Source organism: Sesamum indicum, linkage group LG6, assembly GCF_000512975.1.
Source record: "Sesamum indicum cultivar Zhongzhi No. 13 linkage group LG6, S_indicum_v1.0, whole genome shotgun sequence".
In the NCBI taxonomy this organism is placed as follows: Eukaryota; Viridiplantae; Streptophyta; class Magnoliopsida; order Lamiales; family Pedaliaceae; genus Sesamum; species Sesamum indicum.
Genome location: NC_026150.1, coordinates 22,551,289 through 22,563,748, shown reverse-complemented (window position 1 = coordinate 22,563,748; position 12,460 = coordinate 22,551,289). Strand labels below are relative to the sequence as shown.

Here is a 12,460-nt window from a genome sequence, read left to right as displayed (position 1 = left end):
CACATAATTAGATGAATCATGAGTGGGCTAGAACACAAATTATAATGAAATACTAACATTTGGATAATATTTTATGTTCATAAAATTAGTTCCCTTCATGTTATCGGATTAATATTATTTCTCTATAAAAAAAATAATATTTTATATTTATGAAATATATCTCATTTTTTATCCTATAATTATACGTTGTAGCGCCAAAATTTTCAACACTTGACTAAAATTGTCGAAAAAAAAAAGAATCAAATGTGAAATGTTCAAAACTAAATTAATCAAAAAATGACTAAAAATATGAAAAATGAAGTAAGTTACAAGTCCAAAAGTACTAACGACCTATAACTATGACCAAAAATATGATATTGCTAATGAAAATATGTACAAGTAATCAACAAATATCATTGAATTTGAAAATAAACACTAAAAATTCTAACTAAATAAAATCTTGAGATCCATTAAATTTGATGCTAATTTAGTAGGCCACCAATGAAATTTTTTTAACAATAAAAGAATGAACACACAAAAAAGTAAAAAGAAAAAAATTACTCAAATCGAACCCATTGTGATGAAAAAAATTATCTTATTACATTATTGATGTGAGCATAAAATTGTTCGTTTGAGTACATTTGACTTAAATTTTTAGGTGGAGCTTTCACTATTAAAAAAAAAAAAGGGTTAATTGCAAAAACTGACTTGTAGCTTAGGGGAAAAAGGCTCTAAATTTGATCCTGGCAATTTCGGCCGGTAACATTACAAAATATATAAATTGGAATGAATTCCATAGTCAGAAGAACTCTCCAAATTTTGAAAGGATTTATAACTTAGTTCGAATACTTTTTTTGGCTAATTTTTTGTGATGCAGCTTCTGACAGAGCAACATAGGTTGGAAAATTCGAATGCCTTTTGGACAACATAATAGATATTGGGACGGTCTTTCCAGAATCCAAGTTTGTAACGGTTGTTTGTTCGAAAGGCAATCCCAAAATTATTGGAATGACGGCAGGATAGTTTAAAAGAAAGTTGGAAAAAAAAAAAAAACAGCTACTCACAAAGGTGCTTTTAGCTTTTGGATTAGAATTATTATTTTTAACGGCTTTAGAAGCAAAATATTGATATTTCAACCATCTCGGAAATATTTTTTGAAGCAAATAGTTGAAAAATACTTTAGACGCTCTCACAAATATGAAAATTTATACGTTTGATCACAGACTTTAAAGAATATTGCACTTTTGATTCCCATTTACAGGTCTAGTACATTTGGATGTCCCATAAAATAAGAAATTGTAGCACTTTTAGTCCAATTGGATAAAGAATAAAAAATTGTGGGACGATTTCATGAACTATTTATAATGCTACAAATTTCTTATCTTTTGAGTAATTTTAAATTTATAATGACAGTAGTCGATAAATTTTATTAAAATTGATTTAGTTTTACCATTTAAAAATTTTAAAAGTTATTTAAATTTCCTAACTGATAATGATGAAGTGAGTCTTGCTATGATGATTAGTTTTTTCTTTCTTTTGGATAAACACTAATTAATAATTATACAAAATAAATTATTATTGAGTCAATGATATATGTTATTTGATATATATTAATCTATTTTTTTTCTTATTACTATCTATATACGTACGGAACATTCAGATATTCTAGTTTATTATGTATTAGATATTAGATAATCATATCAATTATTGTATCTTATACAAAATATTGTATAACAAATATCATGGATACATTATAATAACTCATAACTAATAATCAATTCAAGGAATATTTCATATTATTGGATATATAATAAACTATAACTGATATTTATATTATCGATATCTCAAACCAAAGAAATTAGAATATGTTGGATAGTTAGATATTTTGAATAAATATGTTTTTGATATACTTAAAAAAATAGATAAATAGATAATATTATAATATTAATTAGATTTTTTTGGTAAATACTAAATTTTCGTTTTTCTTTTTTATATAAAAACTTGTGGAAAGTACTGATTTGAGGTTGTCCACATCTATGCATAGGTTAGGTGGAAACAGAACAAACCACCATCTTTCAACACCTAAATTGGAAATCTGAATGGGTAATGGGATATGAAACTAACAGTTAATTGACTATATTCCGATCAAGAACAAGGTACGAAGTAAAGAAGTCGCAACCCAAGAACAAAATACAACGATGCACAACTCATTGAAATACTTCAAATTTCTTGCAATGGAAACAGAACACACCATCAAATGCTCGAAAGATGTTCCAACTGCCGAGAATCAGAAAATATGTTGGCTGAAGATCCCATTTCACCCTGATCTGGGAGGCGATGGAATGATCTTGATACCACCAATGGTCACGTCATCCCCATTGGATCTTGGAATGAGGGTCACCACTATCGTATCATCATCAGCTACATCAATGTCCTCATACAACTCCGTCAATCTCAGACTAATGGTGGACTTGCCCTTCTTATCCTTAGTCTTGTGCGGCACCTGCGCGAAAGTTCCTGCGTACTCAGCCTTGTCCAGCTCTTCGGCATTATCATCTTCGTCGTTTACGAACACATCGAACTTTATGAACTTGGTCGTGTCTGTTTCTATGTTTTCAAGAACCAGCACCTCGTCGGCTTTTCCCTTGGCGGACTTGGGAACCAAAACCCTGGTGATCTTTTTCAGATTGAGAGGGAAGAGATCCTCTGGCTTCTGGGCACCCTGCGAAATCGTCTCAACTTTTGCTTTGGCGGCCTTCCTCGGTGGCTTGTAGTTCAACCATGGAATATCCACCCTTTCGAAGTCGTATCCCATTCTCCTGTGGTCTAGGCAGTCGGCAACTTTTACACGCACGAGCTGCTTATTTTCGTCGTAGAACAAGAACGCAGCGTTTAAGAAATCTGGATCTGTAATGTCCTTTGGAACGTCGGTCTTCAGGGTTCGCCATATCGACCACATCCTATCGACATTAGCGTGGTGACAATAGAACAGCGTGTCCCTTCCGGCAGAGTAGAAATTTCCCATGTCTTCTCTGTATTTATTCTTCGGGTTTCCAACCCACACGTGGGCAGCCACATGAGAGCCACGCTCCGATGAGCCCATGCCCGGGCTGGGTGAGTTTCCAGCTCTATAAGGCTGCCCCATGAAATCTATAGTGGAGTTGACGCTGCGAATCATTTCACTGTACATCACAGTGAGGTTGTTCACCACTTTCTGCAGATCATCGCTAGCCCCCGAGAAGCCAAGATCGATGATAGCTGGGGGCCTGTTGGCCTGGTTGCGGTTCGCATTATAGAGAGGTGACCCAGTGTTATCAAAGATCTTGGGCATTTGCATGCCCTTGGGGTTGTCCCAATTCCAAAACGGCAACACAAAAGTTGGGTCATCAATCAATTTCCCAAGAATCCTCTCGTAGAAATACAAGTACCACCTGTGAAAGGGAAAGAAGAGCCAAGAATTGTGCACCTGAATGTCGAGATTCTTGTATCCAACCTGATCGTGGGCGCCGTTGCAGTAAGCACAATGGATATTGGCTTGCTGCATGAACCCGCGAGGATCGGTTGGATCGTCCTTGTCGAGCGCTTTCATCCGCCTAATAGCTTCCTCAAACTTGGCCAAGTATTCTTTGGTGACTTTATGAGCGGCCGGCCTAATGCGCATCTTGTTAACCGGCGGAAGCTTATAGTCTATGATCTTATCCGACGGCAGTGGGCAACAGTTGACGTCAAGAAGATCGCCGGTGGCTACGTCGCGGGCCTCACCACAAGCCTTGAACTCGGGCGCCTCTATAGGAGCTGCATAGGCCTGTGGATCAGAGACGAGGTTGGCTGCGCCATACAGACCACTCAAGCCAAGAAGCATGTTCCTGCGGTCAACTTTTCCGTCCGCTGTAGGTTCCTGGTTTGCAACACCTTTGCAGGAGACCTGAAAGCGGTGGCGGCGACTTGCATGAGTGAGAAAATGGGATGGCTTGGCGGAGAAAGGCTTAGAAGAGGTCGCAGTGCGGTGGCCGGGATTGGGAGCAACCACCGTGCATAAAGATTGAAGGGAAGCCATGGTATGCACTGCAATTGCTCTCGGGTAGTGGACATATATGTATATATATAATCAAAACTCCGCGTTCAAATTCTCTATTATTATTGGGATAACGTTTATTATATTACACTGCACCAACAGGTCATTGAACAAGTTGCCCGAAAATTATAGTACTAAGCATAAATTATTTATAGAACAATTGGGACTAGTTTATGTTTGACACAATATACCTGTTTTCCATGCTACGGCTGCGCACAAAATTCATGTTATTTAGTATTTAAAGAAATATATTTTATACATACAGCGCCTATATCTTGAATAAACTATAAATTAATGAAATATTCAAACTATGTATGATTTATTCCCCAATAATATCCAAAGAAAGGATGAAGTTAACTACGAAAAAATTTAATATTAAAACTAACATCGACCTAATTTGCAAGTCAAATTTTTATTGTTAGTTATCTATATTATTTAACATGTATTTTAAATAATTCATAGCTAAAATTATTAGCAAATAAATTTTTATTACTAATCCATTAACAATTAAATTTTTTTTTATTAACTAATATAGATTAGCAACGAGAATTTCATTGGTTAATTAATTCAAAGTTAATTTTTTTCATTCTTATTGTTGAGTCAGTTTCTTGTAATAATTTATATATTGTGCTATTTCAATAATTACTCAAACTAGCAAATACTAAAGAATGCAAGGTTTGGATTAGCGTACTTGTAATATATCATATATGTGCTGATTAAAATTATGTTCTATTTTTGCTATTCATTTATAAAAATAAAATTTCACATGCCTTGTTCATACATGAGGGGAACATATTCAGATATTAATATTAAATAATATTTTTTATTAATTTAAATTTTTCAATAAAGTTACTGTCTAATAAAGTAGCAAAATTAAATGTTAATTGAAACGAGATATTTAAGCATCACATGGGCAACTTGGAAAATGTCATGATTTCACATGGGCACGAAATCAAAAGTGCACCAATGATTTTTGGTAAGAGTCTGGCCTTTTTCAGAAATATATATATATATATATATATATGTAATAAATTGAAACTTTTAGGCTTTAGTCGACAAGGGGGTAGGTGAATTACATTGGTTAACGTTACTGTATTATTTTCTTAACAGTTTTTTATGTCCATTTGACTTAAACAAAAACATGGTCTGGTAGGTACCAATAATATATTTATTTTATTTGTATACAAATTTTGCATATGACGAGACGGGATAACATATTAAATATTAAATAATTCTTTTTTTAATTATGTGGACTTTTAATAATTGATAAATATAAATTAATGACAGGTCTAGTAATTCGTGAGACACATATCAATGTTACATTTTGCCTTCTATTTATATACATAACAAGTTGCTTTAATTGGTCATGTTATTAGTAGTGAGGTTGAATTAAGTCTCTTGAGAAGCCTACCGACACTTATATTTATAATCACTACAAAAATTATGATTTATTCTTACACTTAATTACTATAATTAAAAGAGAAAAATTGTGGCAAATACAAATCAATTACGTCTTTGCAACAGTCATTAGCCGTTACGTTCTGTAAGTATGGCCAAAATATTAATCATGATTAAAACCATGACAACTGTTTTGGATATGACTGTAATTCATGGTGAGTATTGATCAATCGTGAATAAAAATTTATATTTTTGCTTTGATTTTATTTGACCGTAATTAATCGTATTGATTTATCATAATTTTTTGTGATTATTTAATGTACCGAAAATTCAATTTTTTTTTAGTGAAGCATAACCTAAGCAGAGTGCAATTTCATTATTAGTTTATTAATTAGTATTTGATGAGCATATATCAATCTATTGTCTAAGATGTTAGTTGGCTTAATTAATAAAATGATATTAAAAAAATGCAATTTTAATGCAAGTCGTCGCCCGTAATTTTTTTTTTAGAAAATACAAAACACGACTGGAGTCGTCACTCTGAGCGTGATGACTCCAGCAAATTTTATATTTTAAAAAATAAATATGAAGTCATTACTTGGAGTAACGACTTCAAAAAAATTTTGTTTGGGGGGGTTTCTGAAAGACGGCTGGAGCCGTTCTCGGAGTAATAACTCTAGCCAATTTTTTTTTTGAAAAAATAGTAATTATTATAATGTATTTTTAATAATAAATTTAATTACTAATTATTTATTTAATAATAAATTTAATATTTTTATTAATATTATGTACAAAAATATATATATGTGTGTGTTAAATGATGATTTTATACACAACTTTTTATATATGAGATATTCTTGCTAATAATAATTTTTATGGAGTATCAATGATCGGTTGTCTGAATGGTGAGCAGAGGTCTTATAATTAAAAGATTGTGAGTTTGATTCTGCAGATGTGAAGGTATTTAGTGTACTTTTAATAGTGGTATTTCTTTTTTTGTGCATTTTGAATTTATTGATTGATTTCGAAATATTTGATGTATTGCATACTGAATATTGTAATAACAGTATTATAATTTAGAAATATCGATATTTTATTTATAAAGAAAAAAAATTATGAAATAATAGGTACTATTAAAACTATGAAATTAAAATGAGCAATTACCATCTAGTAATACAGTTGGGTTCCTTTGATCAAGACCCTGGCCTTTTATATTAAGCTAGGCTCATTCATCTATAACCCATAATTGAATATATGGATTAATTATACGTAGAATTTCTCTAAAAATATAAAATTATAATTTTTTTTAAAAAAAAATAAAATTATACTTATACCTCTTTGAGAAGTGATTCTTTATACTCGATTCTCTTTTATTAAAATTTAGATGAAAAATGCTAAATCTAACCAAAAAATTGCATAAATTTTTAATTTTATCCATCATTTAATAATTTTATATAATAATTTTGTATTTATGAAGAAAAAAATATATGATATTAACCTCACTCTCTCTCTATATATTATATTTATCTCTTTATAAGTACAAAAATATACATGAAAATTAAATGAGGAGCAAAATTTAAAATTTATGTATTTTTCGTTGCTTTCTTCAGCATTTTTCATCCAAACCCTAACGGATGAGAGTCAGGTGTAATTGAGAATTTTTTAAGGGGGAATAAGTATAATTTCAAAAAAAATTTAGAAAAAAAATATAATTTAGTATTTTTAGAGGGAATCTAAGTATAATTAACCATAATCAGATAATTGAAACATAATTTATTTTTAAAGACTGAATTGGAAAATTCTGTCAAAAAAATAATGGAAAGTTTGCTTAGGACGAAAATTGCAAAATGTTATGAGTTAAAGGCGATGATGTGGTGAGATAAAAAAAAATATTGGAATCATATACAAGCGGCTTAATTTATCAGATGTAAATGAAATTTTTAGTTTTATATATATAGATGAAAAATAAAGTATAAATTAAAATATTAATTTAAAATAAAATAATAGAAATTACTTGGGCAGAGTCTCAATTGTTATATCTCATCAAATTATACTATGAATTTGATATTTTTTTATTTTTAAATTAATTATATGATAAATAAATTGGAGCATACCTTAAGGTAAATTGGAACATAATTGACTAGTTGTGCCTTAGCGTGGGGACTGAATTTTTTATTTCAAATTCTGTTACTCCCATCGATCTCGCCTTTTTGCCATTCCTTCTTTGGTAGCGACAAATTGGACAGATTTACCATATATACACGATAAGTAAAAAGTCCTTTCAAAAATAAAATAGATGATGTAATTTTTGCATATATGATAATTTTTTCACTATTATATATATTGAGTAAATTAAAGCGAGCTTTTTTATTTTTTGATATAATTAAAAATATCTCTCGTTATTTGAAAAGTTATAATTACTCTTTTTGATTTTAACATTGGCCAACAATTAGCCTATTTCGTTAGTTCCTATTATGTTTTTATTTACTAATTTTTTTGGTGAACGGATCAAAATGTCCTTAGATTATGAATTATAATTTTACTTGTTTTTAAAAAAATAATATTTTTTATAGATTAGAAGGGCTAGAAGGAAATTTCACCCCGTCAATTAATTTTTTAAAAGAAAAAAAAAAGCAAGGACAAAGTGGACATTTTTAGGTCTTTATTGAAGAATTACATAATTTCATTAAATATCATGAGGGTATTAATAATTTTTCAAATAATTGTGTGATATTTATAATTAGGGTTAAATACTTTCACCACCGCTGAAATATCACTCAATTCGCAAAATCGCCCTATAAATTTAAAATGTACCAAAAAAAACCCCTTTTATTAACTACTAAACTACAAAAAAACTTAACAGCGTAAATGTTTAGCAACAAAATTATGTTTATGCCCATTGCACATCAGCCCAAAAAAATAAGTCAATATGACATGTTATGACACATCAATGGATATAATGTAATTCCAAAAATGTCCAGAATGAGGATTCGTTCAAATAATATTGTGACTTGCAGCTTGATTCGGGTCGAAATCAACGCGATCTTCTTGGTCGAGCGAGCTGGTCTTCCAAGCGGTTCGAGGTCGCTACTTTTTCCAGACAAGTGATTGGGCCCTGAGAAAAGAAACAGATCGTTAGGTTTGTTGGGGTGGCCCCCAACTAAGACCCTCCGATGCTTAAGTTAGTGTTTGGTTCGGAGGTCGTTTAAGTGGGTCGCTTAGCATAATAGCGAGTTGAAGCGACCTGAAAGTAAAATATGGTCAAGACAACGTACCCTTTATACACTGACCGGGAGTATTTATAACGTGGAGCTGAGGGTTTGGTTGATCCAATGCGCATCTGCCACGTGTAGCGACCCGACCCAGTAAAAAGGCGCAAATCCTGCTGATGACGTTGTAATTTTGTGCCTTTTTAGGAGCAAAATTGTCCTTTTGCAATGTCCAGAATACGGGTGCGCTCAAATAATGTTGTGACCTACGACTTGAAAAGCAAGAATTTTTTAGCTAGAGCTGCTACCAATGGACATTGCAATTGTTGGCCCAAAACAAATGTCTCACAATATTTCTAAAATTTCCTGAATTTATGTGGGTAATTATTGCAAACAATCAATAAATTGGTGCAAGGAAAAAAAACTCTACTGCCAACCGTTTTTATATTTTTGAACTAAAGTATTTTGGTTCTAATGGCAAGATGGTCAATGCCATGTCAACTTTTCTAAACGGCTAGAATAATGATTGCAAATAACAGGTGTCTTTTTGGTAGGATATATTTTAAGGGTCATTTTGTAATTTGAATAATAATTTATAATTGATGAATATATTTTATATTTATAATTATGTCAAATATGATTAGCAACTCATTGTAATTCATGGTATTATATTTTGCTGAAGTGATGTTAAATGCAATAAAAAAAGGATACGGTTTTCAAATAGCTGGTCCAATGCGCTCAATAGTAAGTGCCTGGAATCTATAATCTGACGAGTAAAAAAGAAGAGGAAAGCAATTAGGGAAGGTGCAGAACGCATTTTTATTGGATTACAAACATATTCATACATCGTGTAGTCAAGATAAGGTACAGAGCAGACAACCATAGAAGAACACATGATTCACTGCTTATTGGCACAAGTAATTGAAGTTCTGAATTCGTTGAGTGGAGACAGGAAACCTGGCTTCCACCAACTGCTCGACAAAAGTTTCAAAAGACCAGAAATCCTTTGGTTGAAGGTCACCTTTCACGCTGATTTGGGAGGTGATGGAATGATCTTGATGCCACCAATGGTCACGTCATCACCATTGGATCTTGGAACGAGGGTCACCACTATGGTATCATCATCATCGATATCGATGTCTTCATACAGCTCGGTCAATCTCAGGTTGATGTTGGATATGTCCTTCTTACTCTTAGTCTTGTGCGGTACCTGGGCGAAGGTTCCTGCGTACTCGGCCTTGTCCAGCTCCTTGGCATTGTCATCTTCGTCGTTCACGAACACGTCGAACTTTATGTATTGCGTTGCGTCTGTTTCTATATTTTCCAACACCAGCACCTCGTCGGCTTTGCCCTTGGCGGACTTGGGAACCAAAACCCTGGTGATCTTTTTCAGATTGAGAGGGAACAGACCTTCTGCCTTCTGAGCACCTGACGAGATGTTCTGAATTTTGGTTTTGGCCGCCTTCTTCGGTGGCCTGTAGTTCAACCATGGAATATCCACCTTTTCGAAGTCGTATCCCATTTTCTTATGGTCTATGCAATCGGCAACTCTTACACGTACGAGCTGCTTATTTTCATCGTAGAACAAAAATGCAGCGTTCAAGTAATCTGGATCAGTAATGTCCTTTGGCACGTCGGTTTTCAGAGTTCGCCAAATCGACCACATCCTGTCGACATTGGCGTGGTGGCTATAGAACAATATGTCCCTTCCGGCAGAATAGAAATTTCCCATGTCTTCACGGTATCTGTTGTTGGGGTCTCCAACCCACACATGGGCCGCAACGTGAGAGCCACGCTCTGATGACCCCATGCCGGGGCTTGGATTGTCACCCTTTCTGTATGGCTTCCCCATGAAGTCCAGAGTGGAGTTGACACTGCGAATCATTTCACTGTACATGACAGTTAGGTTGTTCACCACCACCTGTAGATCGTCGCTAATATTGGATAAGCTAAGATCGATTAGAGCCGGAGGTCGATGGGTCTTATCGCGGTTTACGTTGTAGAGCGGTGACCCCGTTTTATCAAAGATCCTAGGCATTTGCATCCCCTTTGGGTTGTCCCAGTTCCAAAATGGCAAACAAAAAGTTGGGTCATCTATCAATTTCCCAAGAATTCTCTCGTAGAAATACAGGTACCATCTGTGGAAGGGAAAGAAGAGCCAAGAATTGTGGACCTGCAGGTCAAGATCCTTGAATCCAACTTGATCGTGGGCGCCATTGCAGTAAGCACAATGGATGTTGGCTTGCTGCATGAAACCACGAGGATCCGTGGGATCATCCTTGTCGAGCGCCTTCATGCGCCTAATAGCTTCCTCGAACTTGGCTAAGTATTCTTTGGACACTCTGTGAGCAGCTGGCCTAATCCTCCAATTGGTAACCGGCGGAAGCTTATAATCTATGATCTTGTCAGTGACTGGTGGGCAACAATTGACGTCAAGAATATCGTTGGTTTGTACATCACGGGCCACACCGCAGTTCTTGAACTCGGGAGGCTCTATAGGAGCCGCATAAGCTTGGGAATCCGAAACGAGGTTGGCTGCGCCATATAGACCTCCCAAGCCAAGAAGCAGGTTTCTACGATCAACCGTTCCATCAGCTGAGGGATTTTGGTTTATGCCACCATTGCACGAGACCTGAAAGCGGTGGCTGCGCCTAGAATCAGTCAGAAGCTGGGATGGCTTAGGGGAGAAAGGCTTAGAAGAGGGGCGGGAATTGGTGGTGAGCACCGTGCATGAATATGGAAGGCAAGCCATGGTTTGTGCTGCCATCGCTTGGTTCAGGGGATATATATAGCAAGAATCTAAGCTAGCCAGCTTGTAGTCGTATTGACATTCATGAGAACACTATAGATATGTAATAAATTATAATAATTTTGATTCTGGTACAATATAATTATCTGTGGCAGGATTTGTGCATAAAATTTTTACCATACAAAATTATTAGAAAATTTCTTTATAGTGATGACAACTATTTTTCATGTCAGTAATTATTTTTAGTGATAGTTTTATCTACAACTTTTTTTACTAATTTTTCTAATAACAATTTTTACAAAATAATAGTCAGTATTAAAATTTTAAAACTTGTTATTATAACAAAACAAAATTCTTATCAATTAATAATGATATTAATATTAAAACTATTACTTGATTTTTTCCTGCCTAATCTTCTTTTTCTTTTTGAAAACTCCCCATATAAGCCACTATATGATAATGCTCTTGCTCCAAATTCTTGTTGGCAATGATGTTTCTTACACTATATTGCATGCACTAACACATGCATTTGACCAGCTATCAACCTCACACTGCTTGTCATATGCTACACTCTCTGCACAATACATCACATGTTTTATTTTTTTAATTTTAAAACTACGTATTATTCAGTTAAACACTCAATACACAAAATATCAAGTGTAGCATCTATTTTACGGATCAGATTTTACATTTCAATTACCCTGTTATATTTTTTTATTTTAATTGGTATATATATGGTACGTGTATAAAATATTTTTTTAATAAAATAAATAATACATCTTTATACACATTATATATATAGATATATTATATAATAAAACACACAATATGATTTGTCCAATTATTGCACCACTTCATCCCCTCTTCCTTAGCCGCCAGTGATGGTTAAAATACAAAATAACTAATTGGAGGAATAATTCCTCCACGTGATTTGAATTATTTGTGGGACAAATACTTTAGTACCAATTAATAATTGCGAGACTTGGTAGGGATTGAGATTTAGATCCACACATGAACAATACCCTGCAGTTATAAGTTTATAATTTCATA

General features: G+C 33.6%; 2 protein-coding genes across 2 annotated transcripts; both read right to left on the bottom strand.

Moving 5' to 3' along the window:
- LOC105165833 (polyphenol oxidase I, chloroplastic) lies at positions 2,087–4,089 on the bottom strand. Its single transcript, XM_011084996.2, has one exon. It carries the CDS (start codon positions 4,034–4,036, stop codon positions 2,297–2,299), a length of 1,740 nt encoding a protein of 579 aa, XP_011083298.1. The 5' UTR covers positions 4,037–4,089; the 3' UTR covers positions 2,087–2,296.
- LOC105165518 (polyphenol oxidase I, chloroplastic-like) lies at positions 9,457–11,443 on the bottom strand. The gene has a single exon (XM_011084564.2). The coding sequence runs from the start codon at positions 11,426–11,428 to the stop codon at positions 9,686–9,688; it is 1,743 nt and encodes a 580-aa protein (XP_011082866.1). The 5' UTR covers positions 11,429–11,443; the 3' UTR covers positions 9,457–9,685.

Excerpts from the sequence above, each read along its gene's own strand:
- LOC105165833 (XM_011084996.2), bottom strand. The coding sequence starts at position 4,036 with ATGGCTTCCCTTCAATCTTTATGCACGGTGGTTGCTCCCAATCCCGGC.
- LOC105165518 (XM_011084564.2), bottom strand. The coding sequence starts at position 11,428 with ATGGCAGCACAAACCATGGCTTGCCTTCCATATTCATGCACGGTGCTC.